The 17,583-nt window shown below is 39.0% G+C and overlaps 1 protein-coding gene across 1 annotated transcript in view; it reads right to left on the bottom strand.

Moving 5' to 3' along the window:
* Positions 1-300: 300 nt before the first annotated feature.
* The window catches only part of LOC306866831 (cytoskeleton-associated protein 5-like), a 29,893-nt gene continuing 12,610 nt past the window's right edge, over positions 301-17,583 (bottom strand). Inside the window, exons 21-44 of the mRNA XM_079412214.1 lie at positions 15,509-15,648; positions 15,215-15,389; positions 14,965-15,078; positions 14,713-14,841; positions 14,331-14,525; positions 13,859-13,994; positions 13,510-13,607; positions 12,397-12,522; positions 12,145-12,294; positions 11,861-12,064; positions 10,962-11,097; positions 10,677-10,870; positions 10,411-10,577; positions 8,994-9,167; positions 8,781-8,901; positions 8,440-8,619; positions 8,027-8,214; positions 7,815-7,890; positions 5,607-5,795; positions 5,387-5,524; positions 5,203-5,286; positions 4,944-5,103; positions 4,713-4,855; positions 301-1,253 (exon numbers count right to left, since the gene is read on the bottom strand). Coding sequence (XP_079268340.1) covers positions 1,038-1,253; positions 4,713-4,855; positions 4,944-5,103; positions 5,203-5,286; positions 5,387-5,524; positions 5,607-5,795; positions 7,815-7,890; positions 8,027-8,214; positions 8,440-8,619; positions 8,781-8,901; positions 8,994-9,167; positions 10,411-10,577; positions 10,677-10,870; positions 10,962-11,097; positions 11,861-12,064; positions 12,145-12,294; positions 12,397-12,522; positions 13,510-13,607; positions 13,859-13,994; positions 14,331-14,525; positions 14,713-14,841; positions 14,965-15,078; positions 15,215-15,389; positions 15,509-15,648 — 3,633 coding nt within the window. The 3' untranslated portion in view covers positions 301-1,037. The remainder of the gene's footprint in view (positions 1,254-4,712; positions 4,856-4,943; positions 5,104-5,202; positions 5,287-5,386; positions 5,525-5,606; positions 5,796-7,814; positions 7,891-8,026; positions 8,215-8,439; positions 8,620-8,780; positions 8,902-8,993; positions 9,168-10,410; positions 10,578-10,676; positions 10,871-10,961; positions 11,098-11,860; positions 12,065-12,144; positions 12,295-12,396; positions 12,523-13,509; positions 13,608-13,858; positions 13,995-14,330; positions 14,526-14,712; positions 14,842-14,964; positions 15,079-15,214; positions 15,390-15,508; positions 15,649-17,583) is intronic.

Here is a 17,583-nt window from a genome sequence, read left to right as displayed (position 1 = left end):
TTCTAGTACTAAAACGAGAAATGTCTCTGTAATGATTTTTAGTAAACAATAACCCTTCTTTGAATATGAAGTAAAAAAAATAACAGCATTGGATTTTTTTTTTGTAAAAATGTGACTTATGGTTCCTTGTTTTAATGCATGTTTGCGGTTTAAAAAAACCCTCACATTTTTGTAGAGCTGTACAATACACAGTACTATTACAATACAGATTTATGTACATCTATAATATAATATTATTGTGCATTGCACAGACTGAGACACTCAGCCTCTTGAAGTAAAAATTCAGGAGAGCATCAACATAGTTTGTTAAATTATATAAAAAACCTTTATTGCCATTTTTACTATAGATTATACACTTAAACTTAATAGCAACACTTCAACACTAATCCCAGTTGGATAATACAAAACAATGCATCAATAACCAACATCTCACTTCAGAGTGCAAAATGTTGGGAATAATATTAAAAGAAAAATGGAATTAACAGCCTTTAGTAATGCAAACTTTATTTACATAAAAATAAAGATCCAGTACTTCATGCCATGCTCCTTAAAAGAAAGGAATCAATTCTTCAAATGTTATGAGAGCTTCAGAGATGCTTGGAATAGAGAGAAAGAAAAGGCAGAAAGAAAACAGCAAAAATGGCAAACAGTGTTGAACAGAGAGAAGTTGAGACCAAGTGAAAGCGACATGAATTCAGATTTCTCTAAAATGTCTATTTTAAAAAACAAGCATCAGTTACACATATTACAGCATTCTGCACAGGATAACTGTACACGGAAAATCCTAAATGACACATAAAAGCCTGGTGTGGTTAGCCACTGTATGTACAAAAACAACTGTGCACAGTACTAACATACAGAAAATGTTTACTTAATATTATACAATGTAGACAGACCGAGTTATTTATTTTTTCATCCTATTTCGCAGAACCGTAATCTATGCACGCATTTACCCTGAAAAACATTGGGATGGTGGAGTTTGGGGAAGTCGGCTGAATATCTAGTGCATTAGCGTAGAATGAAGGCGAGGTGCTGATCTACTGGCGGTTGCTCTTTATCCTCTCCAGCCTCTTTTTGAGGTCGTCGAGGTTGGAGGCGGGGGAGGAGGAGCGGGTGGGGCTGTGGGAGTGCGACTGCTCCTGCTGGAAGTGCTCGCGGGACTCTTTCAGCTGGGACAGTTTGCTGTGGAGCATGTCTGTGGAGGAGGCCACCGATGGTCTCAGGGAGCTGAGTGGAGGGCGGTCTTCCTCCGGCTGCAGGAGAAAATGCAAATATTTACTCTAACTACTTATATATACTGTAAATAAAATTCCTACGTCTTAGTTGTTAAAGTATTAACATCAATTATCATCAATAAGAATAAAAAACAAACAAGTTTGATAAATCTACCATTATTAAAATAAATCCTAAAATTGAAAAAAGTATTAATACATCAAATAACTCATTACTAAAACTCAAATTCACTAATTGTTATTGATGATGATCATAATAGTTTAACAGACTAAGGCTACACTTACACTAGTGCATTTTTGTTTTAAAATGCATAGGCTAACTTTTGCTACACTTCCGCCTGTCGTTAAAGTACTCCTGGCGTTTTTAACCCTCGAAAACTGAGATTTTTGAAAACGCTGCAGACCCCGGTTAAGTTTGAAAACTTGGGGGTTGCATTTCAACAGAAACGGACCAAAACGGATACTTAAAAAAAAATTATGGCATGGCCCACATTCACTCTGCGTATCCTTGGCGACTGTAAAAAATAACAGCATGCTCATTGTTGCACCCACAGATATGTATGGGTAGACTCCCCATTCGACCGCACCAAGCACGCAGACGCGTCCATCTAAATAATAGGGAATCTATCTATACATATCTATGGCTGTACCTGCACAATGGTCATGTGATTGTTTCTGAAACGCAGTGTAAAAGCCAGTGTAAACGGCGTTTTAAAACGAACACACTACTGTCCACTAATAGTGGACAGTGCCACAGTGGGCAGTCGTGGCCTAATGGATAGAGAGTCGGACTTGTAACCCGAAGGTCATGGGTTCGAGTCTCAGGTCCGGCAGGGATTGTAGGGGGAGTGAATAACCAACACCCTCTCCACCCTCAATACCACAACTGAGGAGAGACCCTTGAGCCCACTGCTCCACCCTTGAGCCCACCCATTGGCTGCCCACTGCTCCAGGTGTATGTTCACTACTGTGTGTGCACTTGGATGGGTTAAATGCAGAACACAAATTCCGAGTATGGGTCACCATACTTGGCCACACACCACTTCCCCTCCTAATATTAATCATAAATAAAGAATATTTACTATTGATTCTTTGATGTATTACAACAATACTTAAAGGTGCCATAGAATGCATTGATACATTTACATTTATTCATTTAGCTGACGCTTTTATCCAAAGCGACTTACAATTGCTATATATGTCAGAGGTCGCACGCCTCTGGAGCAACTAGGGGTTAAGTGTCTTGCTCAGGGACACATTGGTGTCTCACAGTGGATTCGAACCCAGGTCTCTCACACCAAAGGCATGTGTCTTATCCACTGCGCCATCACCACCCCTGTACTGATACAGTATTTTAAGTTGTTCTCCGATATCTACACAGAAGGTAAGTGGCTTAGGTAAGGGCAAAAAAATCTCCAGAAATGATTTTACATGTCCATTTACAACCCTAGGATTTCTCCCTAGAATGAAACGGCCTGTTATTGGCTTATTTGGCAGGGTCATGAATAATAATGAGCTCTGCTCTGATTGGCTGTTTCACAGTGCTGCTCATTTCAGTAGCTTACTGCAAGGAGGAAACACAGAAGAAAATATATATTTCGATACTTTGTCTCGCCGTTATATCGTTGGGTAATTATACTGTATATAAAATGTGGGCATCAGGGAGCCGCTATTAATACGCGAGGCATTGAAACCGCTTTCAAACGATCGGTCGAACGCATTATAGTTTCACTTTCGAGATTTGTGATCGCACTAACTCGGTTTATACTATGGAGCGGCAGTAAGTTACTTACCACACATTTTACAAGATCAGATGCTTGTCAGTGGTGCTCAGGATCTGTAAATCATTCGTCCTCATCTCTCCTTACTCTGTTTATGTGGTAAGTGAAATCTGCAGTGTAACAGGCTACCGCTAGCAAGGAGCTAACCATTTCCCTTTAGTGGCTCGTGTTATTTGCTTTCCGTGCCTTTCTGCACAACCTGGAACATAACATTGATTTCCATGATCCGCCATTTTCGCTGTTGTCCGAATTTGATTATTTACAATACCTGTAGAACTTCTGATGATTTGGCTGTGTAGGTTTGGCTGGCAGCTGGCCTAGAACATGGGCGGGTTTATGCAAATGTTGGTGGCGTAGTGATCCCGACTGTTACGTCACAGTCAGTGTTATGTTCTGATTCGCCTGTTTTTCAGTGGTCTTTTTTTATTCACGAGATTTACATGGAGGAAACAATGGCTCACGGTATGTCATTTCCATGTACAGAACTCTTATTATTGAACTATGCCAAGATAAATACAGTTTTCCATTCTAATGGCACCTTGAAGTACATTTTAGGATTTATATATGAATTTTATTAAGAAAAGTTAAGCAAATGTAATAATAAAATCCTAAAATTGAGTTGTTAATGTATAAAATATCAATAAAAGACTTGATTTACTGTTAGTTATTAAAACTAATGTTATTATAACTATAAATTCTAAAATATTGCTAAATTAATATCAAATTTCAATAATTTCTCAGCAATTTTTTGATTTACAGTTGTTAAATTAGTTATTGAAACACTTATTAAAATCCTAAAATAGTTATTAAAAGGTATTAGCGAATCACTGATATAACAATAAAACAAAAAATTGTTATTTGATAAGTCAGAAAAAAGGATCATAAAAGGCTGGGTGTTACGTCTTGAGACGTATTGTGTATATGTCTTGCTTTGCTGGTCCTCTCTCTCTCTTTTGTCCCACCCTTTCTTTCACAGGATTGGATCCTACCAAAGTGATCTCCAGATCTGATTGGTGCTAATGGGACCAAAGAGAGGCAATAAAAGGATCTGCACCACCTGAGGGGGGCGCTCTGCTCAACTTGTGATTTCCTGTTGTTGTATTGCACATGTGCTATTGTGTTTGCGCTACAGTGTGTTGTTGCTGTTAGCTTGCCTGTTATCTGGCTGTTGTGTGCAGTGTGAATTTTGGTTTTGAGTTGATAAATTGTAGTCACTCATTTCCATTTTGTAAAGTACTGTAAATACTCTTTCACACTTGGAAGCTGTAGGGGGCGAGTGCCATTTTCTTTTGTAAATATTGTTTTTTCCTGTTTTTCATTAGATAGAGAGTTAGGGTAAGATCGTATTTTTATTTAGTTTTTCCTTTTGTTAGGGAATTTAGTCTTTTCTTTTAGGAGCGAGCTTGGTGTTTGTTTGTTGTTTTGGCCTTTGCTCACCCCTGAAGTTGTGCTTTCACTCGTGGTTCTGTAAATAAATGTATAAAGGATCTTTGATAGTCGATTTCAGTTTATGTTGCGGCCTTACCCTAGACAGGGTCGTAACACTGGGCGTCACAAACATAACATTGTGTTGAATTCACATTAATCAGCTTATTTTCATGTAACAGCTTCATGATCTAAGACTTTGTAACAATAAGAACATGAAGTGATTCAATGACTGTAGTCAATTGTGTCTTGACTGAAGTTTTAGGAGACAAACCGTTGAGTTCTCAAGGCCGCGCCGTTGCCGTAAGATCTTCAGTCTCTCGTAGTAGGCGGCGGCGTTCAGATCTTCTCCGTTACTGCTGATGGGCACGGTGCTGGAGCTCGGCAAATACGAGTCTGTGCTATGCTGAGGGATTACTGAAACACAACAGAAACCTTACTATGCTAGAACAAAAATCAAGACAACAAAACAAAAAGATGTTTCATGAAAGTTGGTGCAACTCACCTGTGGAGGTCTGAATTCGGCCTTTTCCTTCACGCTCTGACTCAATCATGCGAAGTCCTCGCTCCACGTAACTCTGGAAAAACTGGGATGTGTTCCTCAAGAAGGGCTCGAGGTCTGCGTCAGAGTACTTCTGCTTGTATTCATACAGCTCTGTCAGACCCTGAGAAACAACACACTTTGAATGGAAGTACTGAACCGAGAACTGCAAATAATTCTGGTAATTTTGCAAAAATCAGAAGTCTTCACAAACTGTTGTAACCTCTTTAGTGTTCTCCTTGGAGCCAATCTTTTTGAAGATCTCAGACAGGATGTCGCTCACTTTGGCCTTGATCACTTTGTCATCCTATCCAAATCAAAACAGTTGAAGAAACCAGATCAGCCACAACAATTTTTTCCAAGCATCATCAAGATGAAGGTTTCAGTTGAGACCCAGCAGGACATACCGATCTGAGGGCGCCCTTCTCTGTGCTCTTGTCAGACTTGAGTCCGGAGAGGTTTGCTGAATGCTTGACCACCCGCCTCAGATGCGCCTCCAGTTCCGACTCGTTGCGGTTCTCAATCATGGACATGTGATCTAATATCTATGAGAGGGACAGTCACAGATTTCTTTCATAAAGCAAGTTTCATGAACTTTCAGGGTCTATTAAGGGCTCAAATGTGTACCTTGGCGCCGGTGAGCCTGCAGAGCGTGTGCAGCAGAGTCTTCAGTGTCCGGTGGGGAACGTCACTCTTCAGCTGTTTGAGCTTCTCTTTAGGGAAAACCTTCATGAAGTTGTGCACATCCAGCAGGATGCGGTCCAGATTAATACTGTTGATGGTCTGTGGCAGGAAACGGATCATTCTCCATAGACACTGCATAGGACAGAGACAGGTGTTAATTAAAGAGGATTTAAAAAAAAAATAAAAATAAAAAAAAAAACCTACATAGTTCATTAATTGCTGTTTTATGTTGGAACAGGATTAGGGGCAGTTTAAAAAAAATAAATTAAGCATCATTTAGTATTATGTATATTAATAATAAGAATGTTACATTTATATAGTGCTTTTCTGGGTACTCAAAGAGACGGGAATGTATATTAGGGATGGGCATTATACCGGTAGGAATTTGTTAACAGGTAGAGATTTTGGACTATAGTCTCTATTGCAGATACACGCTTGCGTGATGTTGCTGTGCTACGCGGTCACGAAAACTTATCGTTTGCATGTGCTTTTAAGCATTCTGTTTAAAAACAAGTGATTTTAAGCGGTTGAAACTCAATCAGCAGTGAGAGAACTCATTTCGCTATATGTGCTTTATAGGCCTCGAGCTGTTAAATAGACACTTGTATTTGTCATCTTTGCAAGTATCCTCAAACAGGTCTAAAGTGAAACCCAACAGCTGAGAAAGAAAAACACGAGTTCTCTGCACAATCTGACTTTGTTGCAACGTAGAATTAAACTGCTGGTCTTGTCTGGCCAGAGGAGAACGGCACACTATTTCGACAACACCATTTCCCTTTTTTAATACTGTAAAGCTGCTTTGACAATCTGCATTTAAAAAGCGCTATATATATATATATATATATATATATATATATATATATATATATATATATATATAGTATGTTGGATCCGGGCAGCTCAAAGTGACAGCAGTATAATATTCCTGCTGTCTGTCACTCAGGTTTATCAAACAACAAAAGAGAAAATCTCTCACTGCTCTTGACTAAATCCCTTTGTAAATTAAATATTTACTTAGAGTAAAGAAAATGTAGTGTGTATTCATTTGATTGCTTTAGACAACATATGCAACATTTCTTATTTGTTCTACTGTATTTTCTTTTAGTCATATTGCTTGTAATTAGTTTTATTCTTTTTGATTAATTGCTGACTGTTTACTTGTCTTCAGTGAGCTTTTTTTTTAGCCTAGTACAAGTTTGTGATATCGACACACTGGTGACATGAATTATGTCATTTCCATGGTATTAAAAATTTATAAAAACCTTAAAGCAAAAATAGCTATTGTGATACATCATTACCGTGGCATAAAATTACTAATATCGTGATAAGATTTGTCATATCGCCTACCCCTAATGTATATACTATGAAATTTCATTTTTAAACTTGATTTTTTTTTCACTTTCCATTTGAAATTATGTGCTTGTCATCTAGTTTCTTAGCTTTCAGTTTTGTAATTTGAGAATGACTTAGGTTTTTAAATGATTTTGAGTCTACAATAAAACTAACTTGGACACAACTGATTAGCATTGCCCTAAAAAGGGGAAGAAAATGGAGATGTTCTTCCACAATGTTTGAAAAAAACAAGACCATTGGCTAGTAAAATGGTATATCAAATGTTTAACTATTTAGGTCACTGCCATTTTGTTTTTTTACATTACAACAGTCTACTTGGAGCATTCATAAAGTTGCAATTATGAGTTCAACAACGTTAATGGTGTTTACCACTCAAAAAAAAAAAAAAATGCAATTACCATAACTGACATTACGTAAGCACATTATTGCCTATGATTCATCAGTGCATGCTGTTCAAAATAAAACGTACTCATGTTAAATTATCTTCTCCACCTTTAAAATAACCTTTCCGGGTGTGTGGGTGGAATTAAGTGCATTCAATATCTTTTGATGATTCAAATTCAAAAATACCAAAAACAAGCTCCAAAATATTTCCCACTTAATTGACATGACTTCTGGGTGTGTAATACGGAGTCAAGTAAATCATTTTATCCATCACAATTTCATTGAATTGTGGAAAGTAACTTAAATCCTACAGGCTAATTAAAACAAAACAAAAGAGTCAAGAGTTCTGCTTGCAATATGACGTAGTTCAAATGTCAACATGCACATACGCCCCACAAAGTGAACCAGTCGTACCTTCATGACAAGTTCAGAGAACATGGGAGAGCCGGCAGTGCTGATAAGACTGTCCTGCAGCAGCACCAGCAAAGCACTGGAAAGAAAACAACCTTTAACCTACAACCATCGATTACAGTCAGTCTGCAGTGTCAGCCAAATGTACACAGAACAGTACACAAAACAAAGTTTCCTGTAGAGGATTTGCAGCCCAGCGGAGCCACACTGCTAACCTCAGGATGTTGGTCTGGTCAGATTTCTCTAGCACTCGAACCACGAGCAGGTTGACGGATCGAATGAGCTGCTGTCCGTCCTCGATGTCCTCCACTCTGGAGTCCAACATCAACGTGATCAGACCATGCATCAGGTCCTTCAGGACGCCCAAGGAGGCCTCCCGCGCCAGACTCTCCATAGAGAACAACTAGAAACGGACACAGTGACTCAGCACACCAAAGAACGATGACTTTTGTTTGCTCTGCTGACACAATGCATTTTAACGCATAAACTATTTTCTGCAAACAAAAGCTTTGTTTGTTTCTGGGAATACAATACCAGATGTGTTCAGAAATTAGGCCTTAGCTTCTTTGGAATCCTTTACGCCGAAACAAAATCTCTTTTCACAAGCTAAAAGTAAAGCAGCACTCACAGAAAGCATGTTTCCTATGATGCAGCTGTAGAGTTTGAAGATGTCCTTCTTGTCCAGCCGATCGTCGGCCATGTGTGTGTTATAAATGAGCCGCAGCTGCATGAAGGTGGCAATGAGGAACTGGTCGATGTGTCCAGACATGGCTTCCGCTTTGTCTGCCTGCCTCAGGACCTCATCAATCTGCAGAAAAAAAAAAAAAACAGGAAAAGGTCTTATTGAAAGTGGAAATTATTGCTGGAAAAGAGCATTAATTTCTTTATAAATAAAATAAAAAAGTTGCTTGAAACATTAAGCCTGGCTATGACATGTAAGAATCCAAATAGTGGAAGCAGGACACTCACCTGTGCCAAGGCTTGGATACTGGTGTTAATGTCCCCACTGGCCACCTGAGAGATGACAAAGTTGATTGTGGAGGCAGTGCTGTTGTGAATGTCGTCAAAATGAGGAGAGACGGAACGCATCCTGAAAACACACAAAAAACAACATTTAAATATTTTATTATGCAATACATTTAACAGACTCGAAACAAGACCTCTATAGTGCTAAACTCTTACTTGCGCTCAGGAATCAGGACCGGCTCCAGAACGTCATCCAGTTTGTGCTGCACCAGGTCAGGGATATCGCTGGCACACGTGTGGTTGTTCTCGAATACGTCCAGATCCAGCTGAAACTCCTTCGGGATGGACGGAGTTGACTGCTCCAAGTGAGCGTTCTGCGCCCGAGCTTGACTGTTGAAAATGGAGGAAGAGGTCACTTCTGCTGCATTATGACAATTCCCCACAACATGAATAAAAGTCCCTAAAATTTTGATTCAGTACCAACCAAAACGAAAGCATCAAAGCGTTAATCCACTTATGATTTTCCTTGCAATACAAAGTTTACAACAATGAATATTACCATTTGAAATGTGCCTTCAATTTGTCTCCTAAGTTTACTAACCAGAGTAACTGGAATAGTTTCAGGTAGGGGAGCATTTGACATAGCAACATCAGTTAAATAAAAATAAAAAGCTACATACACAAAAAGTTCAAACAGTCATTTGTGCCCTCTCAAATGTTTGCTAAATTGCATAGCTTTTATCAAAAATATTGCATAAGCATATAAACACAATCCTATTCAAAAACTTAGGGCGTTTAACATTTTTTAATCGATACTTAATTTTAATGCATCGTTGCTGAATAAAGTCACAGTAAAAACATTACAAAAAAAAACTCCCATTTTAAATAAATGCTTTTCTTTAACTTTCTATTCAAAGAATCCTGAAAAAAAGGCTGCTAAAAATTCAGTTTTGCAATCACAAGAATGATGTTTTTAATGTTTATTAAAATTTTAAACAGTTATTTTATGTATTTTTGATCAAAGCTTTGGTGCATTTATGAAATATAAAAAAATTAAAATGAAGAAATATTAAAAAGTTCAAAAGTTTGGGGTAAATGAGTTTATTTTTTTAAGCATCTTGGTGCATAATTACAATTTCTGTGTGTTAATTTTATGAAACCATGGAAAAATGCTTTCAAACTACATTTGTACTGTTATATACTCTTTACATAAATCAGAGCGAATACACAGGGATTTCAAATATGAGGCTGAAAAATATTAGGCAATATCAGTCACCCATACGATCTAATAATATCCCTAATATTTCAGTCCAGTTTTTTTGTGATCTCTAGACCTCCAGGATGTCAGGTGCCTTGTGAGCAGTGGCTACAGCTGTACGGCAGTACTTACATCCTATAAGTGCGATACATTATTCTGTCCATGGAGGGCAGCGAAGAAAAGAAAGGAATAGTAAGAGGAGAAGAGAAAGACTTAGGATTAAGAAACAACATGCAATGACACAAGAGGATAGAACGAGACAGAATGAGACCATGTGCGTATAGAAAATATTCCAAACGGACCAGGAATTCCCATTTCCCATATAATACCCTTGGATTTCAAACGATCATTCAAGAATGCATAAGCAGTACATACCTGAGCTTGTTGGGCACTTCCTCTTGAGCAGGGTTGCGCAGGAAGGTTGCATTGGGATTGGTGGGATGCTCTTTCTGAGGTCGCTCCTGTTTGGCTGATGCTGCAGGTGTCTTCTTGGCTGAACGTTTGATCCTCTCCTCTAGCATGCTCATTTCTTTCTCAGACAGCTTGGCAATGATAAAATGTTCAAAGTTGAGTATAACATCACATCTAACATGACGTATCAGAAATGAAAGGTGAAACGTTGAGGGTAATTAGCGTCTTACATTGCCAATGAGTTTAAAGACTTGGTCTCCACAGGCGTTGTAGGCGGCTACGACTGTATTGAGCGCAGCGTTGCGGACCGTGGTGTCACGGTCTCCGATGTGAACGGCGATTTCTTTAAGAGCCTTGGCTGGAGTCGGCTGGCACACATTCATACCAAAGTTCTCAATCAGGCAGCCGAGCTCCTCAAGACATTCTGAAGACAGAAACCGTCACGATAAAGACACTTTCCACTGTAAAAATGACACTGTTTTTGTGTTTGAGAAACCAAATCCATGTGCATTTACCACATCTCTGCTTGGAGTTCTTTGATTTGGTCCCTTCCATAAGGAAAGGGAAGACTTTACTGGCTGCGTAGACTTTACACAGCATTGTCAGAATAGCTCTGACGTCTTTACGCACCACATCCTTTGACTCGCCAACCTGAGCAAGGACAAGAAACCAAAAAGCTCCATGTTAGGCAGTGCGTTTCAAAAAATTAGATGCATGTTACCGTATTTTCCGCACTATAAGGCGCACCTTCAATGAATGGATTTGAACTGTATTTTAGAACTGTTTTCATATATAGGGCACACCGGATTATAAGCCGCATAGAATAGATACTGCAGTCAAACGTTTGACTGGGTTTGCGTTATGCATCCACTAGATGGAGCTGTGCTAAAGGGAATGTCAACAAAACAGTCAGATAAAGTCAAACTTTATTAAGCGTTCTGACAACTCCGTTCACTCCCATGGTAACGTTGTTCAAACGTTGATGTGCATTTTTAACAATATCTCCCAGCCTTGCTCACTCTTCTCCCAAACGTGGAGGGGAACTTTTCCCTAATTCAGTAAACACGTAGTAAAAGAAACAGTCTGATACCACTAAATCAAACGTTAGTGCATAACTCAACATTGTTTAGTTACGTATAACACGTAAAGCTCACTTTTTCAGTTCATTCCCCGTCCACGAATCCCTCGAATTCTTCTTCTTCAGTGTCCGAATTGAACAGTTGGGTGTGAGTAAGCACAGTACCGGTGTTTACTGACTACGGTAACATTTTGACAGAGCACCTTGATCTATATATACGGCGCTCCGGATTATAAGGCGCACTGTCGTTTTTTGAGAAAATTAAAGGTTTTTAAGTGCGCCTTATAGTGCGGAAAATACGGTATTTACTTATCGTTTAGATGGATAAAGACCCACCTTGAGGATCAGGTAGGGGATGAAAGATGAGGCCTCATAGTCATTGAGCTGGTAGTTCTTCCTGCTCAGCATGGCGAAGAGCAGCTTGAGGAACTCCAGGGCTTTCATCAACACACTGGTGTTTGTGTCAAAGAATCGCAAGGTGAACCACTTCAATATCAGATCTAGACAGCTAATCACAGCCTCACACTCGGCCTCCATGTGCTGGAAAATACAGTTCAACATAAGTAATGTCTAGTTTAGATTGATATGATTTTTGACTCCCCAATTACTAGATGACTAACCTCGATCATGGCTCCAATAGCTTTTACATGGCGCTGAAAGTCAAAGTGGAAAAGTTCGTCTTGCAGCCACTTGGCCAGACATGTGGACATTTGAGTTTTCAGCTGCTCCACATACTCGTCACGAGGAGTGATGAAGTTCCACTTGAGAATCTGAAGAAGAGTTGAGAAATAAACAAACATGAGAAAAAAGCCTAATGGTGATGCTCAACAGCGCTGACAAATATTCAAGAGAACAGTTCAAAAGCTGCTCACCTTTAATGCCCTCTCTTCCTTGATCCTCTGCTCTTTGCCGTTGGGAACGAGGATGAAGATGGGGCCAGATTTGTCCTCCTCATCCTTTGCCCCAGCCTTAACTGGAGGTTTCTTACCCACAATACCCTAAAGGTTTAGGAAAACAATTGTTACACTGAATCTAAGTCCCAAATTGTGTTGCTTCATGCCGAAAAGATTTTTGATAGTAATGTCTCAGTTTGGTAAACAGATTTAAAATTACGAATCCTTTAGCTCATGAATATCAATTTGCTCATGTGGGGTTGTAACTCTTAGAATATTAACTTAATCAGGAGCAATAATTATATTATAAATATCTATTACAGTGCAAATAAAAGCTTCTGTTTTTCACTAAAATAATAGGAAGCCCTTAAAGGGATAGTTCACCCAAAAATGGATAGTTCATTAATTTCTCACCCTAATGTCATTCCAAACCTGTAAGACCTTCGTTAATCTTCGGAACACAAATTAAGATATTTTTGATGAAATCTGAGAGCTCTTGGATTTCATCAAAAATACATTAATTGAATAAAGAGAATGTTAAATAAATAATTTGTGTTCCGAAGATGAACAAAGGTCTTGCGGGTTTGAAACAACATTAGGGTGAGTAATGAAGCTTCTCATTTGTTGGCAACAAGTTTATAAGTGCTTCTCATTACAATATTTGTAAGAATTTCCACTGACTACCAAAATCGGATTGTACCAGCAGAATAAGCTGAATACAGCTGAATAAGATAACAAAGGTTTTAAATCAGTTTGCGTTACATGCAGTGCTCCCACACCAAACCGTGTCACCTCATGCCAGCTCCACTGGTGCTCAGAGATTCTAATATACCTGTTCACTGCTAGGCGTCCCTCTTGAGAGCCTGTTTTGTTTAGCATTATCTTTCTCTCCTTTCACTTTGAGCTCCATGCTCCCTCTCTATTGCACAAAATGACACTTTAGAGAGCAACAGTCACTGTCTTTCCATGAACAGTCCCTTGTGTATTACAGACCTGATGTTTCAGATCAGTTTGGGAAAAGGTTTTATATCTTTCATGAGCAGCAACTCCCTACCCAAAACAGGCAAAGCAGAAACGCTGAAATGTGCTCACCTTTTTAGCCGCAGGACCTGCTGGTTTAGCTTTCTTAGTGTCTGGTTTGGGTTCTGGTTCACTGAAATCTTCACTGGGACTTTGGTTCCTGGCTGGAGCTGTAAAATTAAGATGTTCAAGTTGAGCATCTTTAATTTTCATTTTGCACAAACTAATAAATATATAAAAATATATCTTTTTATATCTTTTAAAAATTACCCCAAGAAAAGGGACAGGAAAAAGCAAAAAAAGGGTGATCTTGCGGTGTGCATATGTTTGTATTATCAAACATGCAAATATACACTTGTTCAATAAACCAGCCACGAAGTGGTGGTCATGTTAGCTGTGGTTAAAGGGAAAGTGCACGAACCTGAAGCTGGTTTGGCAGCAGGGGCGCTGGAGGCGGGAGTTTTGGAACCTGCAGCTTTGGCAGGAGCTGCAGGCTTGGCTGGCATCACGGCCCTGGCCTTCTCCAGCATGCCAACCACCTGGTCCTTTGAGGCCGGCTGCAGAAAGACAAGAGTGAGACTGACGTTATAGTCTATAGTCAAAACTTGATCCATGCGATTTGGTTTTATTTACTATCTAAAATAACATTGAATGAAATCATACTTTTATCAGGATGCATTAAACTGATCAAAAAGTGACAGTAAAGACATTTATAGCGTTACAAAAGACATCAAATAAATGCTTTTTTGACATTCATATTTAACTGACTTCACACAAATATTAAGCAGTACAACTAAGCAGCAAATCAGAATATTAGAATGATCCCTGATGGATCATGCGACACTGAAAACTGGAGTAACGGCTGCTGAAAATTCAGCACTTCTCCCACTTGCCTTTAGTTTTCCGGTAGCCTTGGTCATCTTCTCATAGCCCAGGTGCATCATGAAGGTGGGAAGCGCATCCTGAGCTTTCTTACGCACATCGCCACTGCGGTCCTCCAGGCAGGCGTACAGGGGAGGCATGCACAGCATGAGGTCCGCGGGCACCGTACGCAGTGTGGGCAGCTTCTCAGCAAGCCAGCCCAGCATCTACAGAATTTTAACTGCATTTTAGCTTGTGATCACTGATCAAATAAGGTTATTTCTTAAAGTTTTGTTTTAGCCATGTGTTTTATACATGAGCTCCATATTCTTTTATTATTAACTTTAAAAAAAATAAAAATTTGACTTCTTTTAAAATGCCAGTCATTACAGGGTAAACCACAAGGTGCCATACTTCCTGTCTGAGGAAGGGGTTTTCCTTCTTGAGCTCTTCTGATAGGTCTTCTCCTTCAAGCCATTCCTTCATTCCAGTCTGCTCCACCCATGCGTTCAGTGTTGACAAGGCAGCAGCACGGACGTTGGACTGAAAAGTCAAATTTCAAGCAAATTAGAAACAACTCACTGCTCTAGCTGTAGATTATTTGAACAGCCAACAGCCAGACAGGCAGCACAAGAAGTGTTACAACTCCCAATCAGGATTTCATACCTTGCTGTCTCCAAGAACAGTAATAACTGGAATTCCCAGGTTCTTGACATGTTGCTTGAGAGATGGACCCATGGCAGTGGCTATCTGTTGCAGAATATTGAGAGTCTGCTGGACCTACAGACATTTTATGCAATTAAAACCATTTAATTGAATGCTACAGCTGAAATACCTGGACGGCTATGGGGAGCACTAAAGCACACTAAACTATTGTCAGAAATAAAACATTTGAATCTAAAGTCATTTGAATTACCAGTAGTTTGTTGGAATCATTGAGACGACCCTTCAGTGCCATCGGCAGCTCGCCGATGGTGGCCTGGATGAATTTGGCCTCAGAAATGACTGCTGCCACCTCATCAAGCCCCTCCTTCCTTATCTTCCAGTTCTTATCGCTGATCTTTGACACCATGTCCGATGTGATTTTATCACTGTGAACGAGAATCAGTCACGATCTCAACTGTTTGTTAGCACTGAGATCCAAAAACTGCTTGATGAATGTATCATTTGAAAAGAGAACTTTTTCTGAAGTATTGTCACACTCACAGACCTGATATCAGATCTGGGCAGCAAGTCCATGATATCTCCGGCTCCACCGTCCACCTCCTCTTCTTCAGCAGCATCTCCCTCTTCTTCTGCTCCTGCTTTTTTGGTGCCACGGATGGGGGCGGGAGGAGACTGACCCTGCATCTATTAATAATAAAAAAAATAAAATAAAAAAAAGTGTGGTGAAAGGTGAAAACTGATTTAATTAACAGGGGAAGAGACAAATACATTAGCACCAGTGGTATATTTAAAGGGATAGTTCACCCAAAAAAGACAATTCTGTCATCATTTACTCACCCTCTAGCAGTTCCAAACCTGTATGAATTTCTTTGGTCTGCCGAACACAAAGGAAGATATTTGGAAGAAAGTTTTTAACCAGGCTGTTTTGGGACACTTCCATAGTATGAAAAAAAAAAAAAAAAAAAAAAAACTATGGAAGTCAAATGGTGCCCCAGAACTGCTGTTTCCCACATTCTTCAGAATATCTTCCTACGGAGCTCAGCCCGGCATGTCACCTATAGGCGAAAGAAGGAAAAAAAAACAAAAACAAAAAAAAATTCCGTCCCCTCGGTTTATTAACCGTACTCACGAATTCTTAAACCGTTCCCTCAGTTTAAAAAAATAGTGCCCATGGATTAATAAACCGTACCCACAAATTTCAAATCCGTGCGCTCAGATTTTGTACCATACCGGTTTTTGAACACGTAGCCACAAATTCATAATCTGTCCGCACGCTTTCGCAATCCGTTCCCGCGGGTTTGTAAACTCACGGATTTGTTGCCACACCCCCACCGGCAGTTTCAACCAGGCCACCTGTTTAGGTGTGGGATGCACTGTATTGTTTTTATTAAACATTATTTTTCATAGTAGCCTATGAGACCATGATCCGCACACACAAAATAGTCTTCTTTTTAGCATTTATTTTACATTAACCAATAGGATAAAACACTGCCGCCTGTGCTAAATAAATTCTAAAAAGAATAGAAAATTTCCTGAATTTTCTATAAAAAAAAACAAACAAAAAAAACACTATAGTTTCAAGAGGAGAAGGTACAAAGCAATAAAAAACAAACATACTGGTTGTCATTCCTTTGCTCTCTAACTGAATGCAATGTTATAATAGAACTATTTAATAATAACATTAACAGTGAAACATGCATCTATGGGGGAAAAGCTTAGTATAATAAAAAAAAAACACCAAAATAAGTCTTCATGTCAAGAATGAATAGTACACAAATTCCAAAACTGTAAAAGGTAATTTAAAAAGAAAGCATTAATGAATTATTTTATGATAAACATTTTACTGTCTTAAGTGCACTCATTTATTTAGCCTATAAATAATAATAATAATCACTATTGTTATTATTCTTATACATTTAGGTTATGCATTTAGAAGATGCTTTTATCCAAAACGACTTACATAAGAGGAACAAATTACTCCAAAGTCAGTCACAAATCCAGGTTTATTATACAATAACCAGGTGCCAAGATTATCACAAATTAAACAAGATTTTAACGCACATCTTTCTTTTTAAATCGTTGTATTCCACCTCGTACCCGTTACAATAGAGAATCACTTAGACAATTTGCTGTAGGCCTATTCCACATAATATGCAATCAAACAATAATAGGCTACAATATGATTATTTAACACGTAGGCTACCTAGGAGCTGTTCTTCTAAAATTAATCCGCGAGTACAGTTTACAAACCCACGGGAACGGATTGCGAAAGCGTGCACATGGTTTATGAATTTGTGGGTACAGATTCAAAAACCGAGGGTACGGTTTACAAAATCGGAGCGCACGGATTGGATATTCATGGATATGGTTTATTAATCCATGGGCAAGATGTTAAACGGTTTATAAACCGTACTCACGAATTCTTAAACCGTTCCCTCTGAGGGGACGGACTGCAAAACCGTCGCCACGGATTGTTTTTGTTTTTTTTCTCCAACAGGTGACATGCCGTCATCTTCGTATCTTCCTTTGTGTTCAGCAGAACAAAGACATTCATACAGATTTGGAACTACTTGAGGGTGAGTAAATGACAGAATTTTCATGTTTGGGTGAACTATCGAT

This window comes from Barbus barbus (assembly GCF_936440315.1).
Source record: "Barbus barbus genome assembly, chromosome: 48".
NCBI lineage: Eukaryota > Metazoa > Chordata > Actinopteri > Cypriniformes > Cyprinidae > Barbus > Barbus barbus.
Note: the sequence above shows the minus strand (reverse complement) of the source record. Positions and strands in the feature narration are given on the sequence as shown.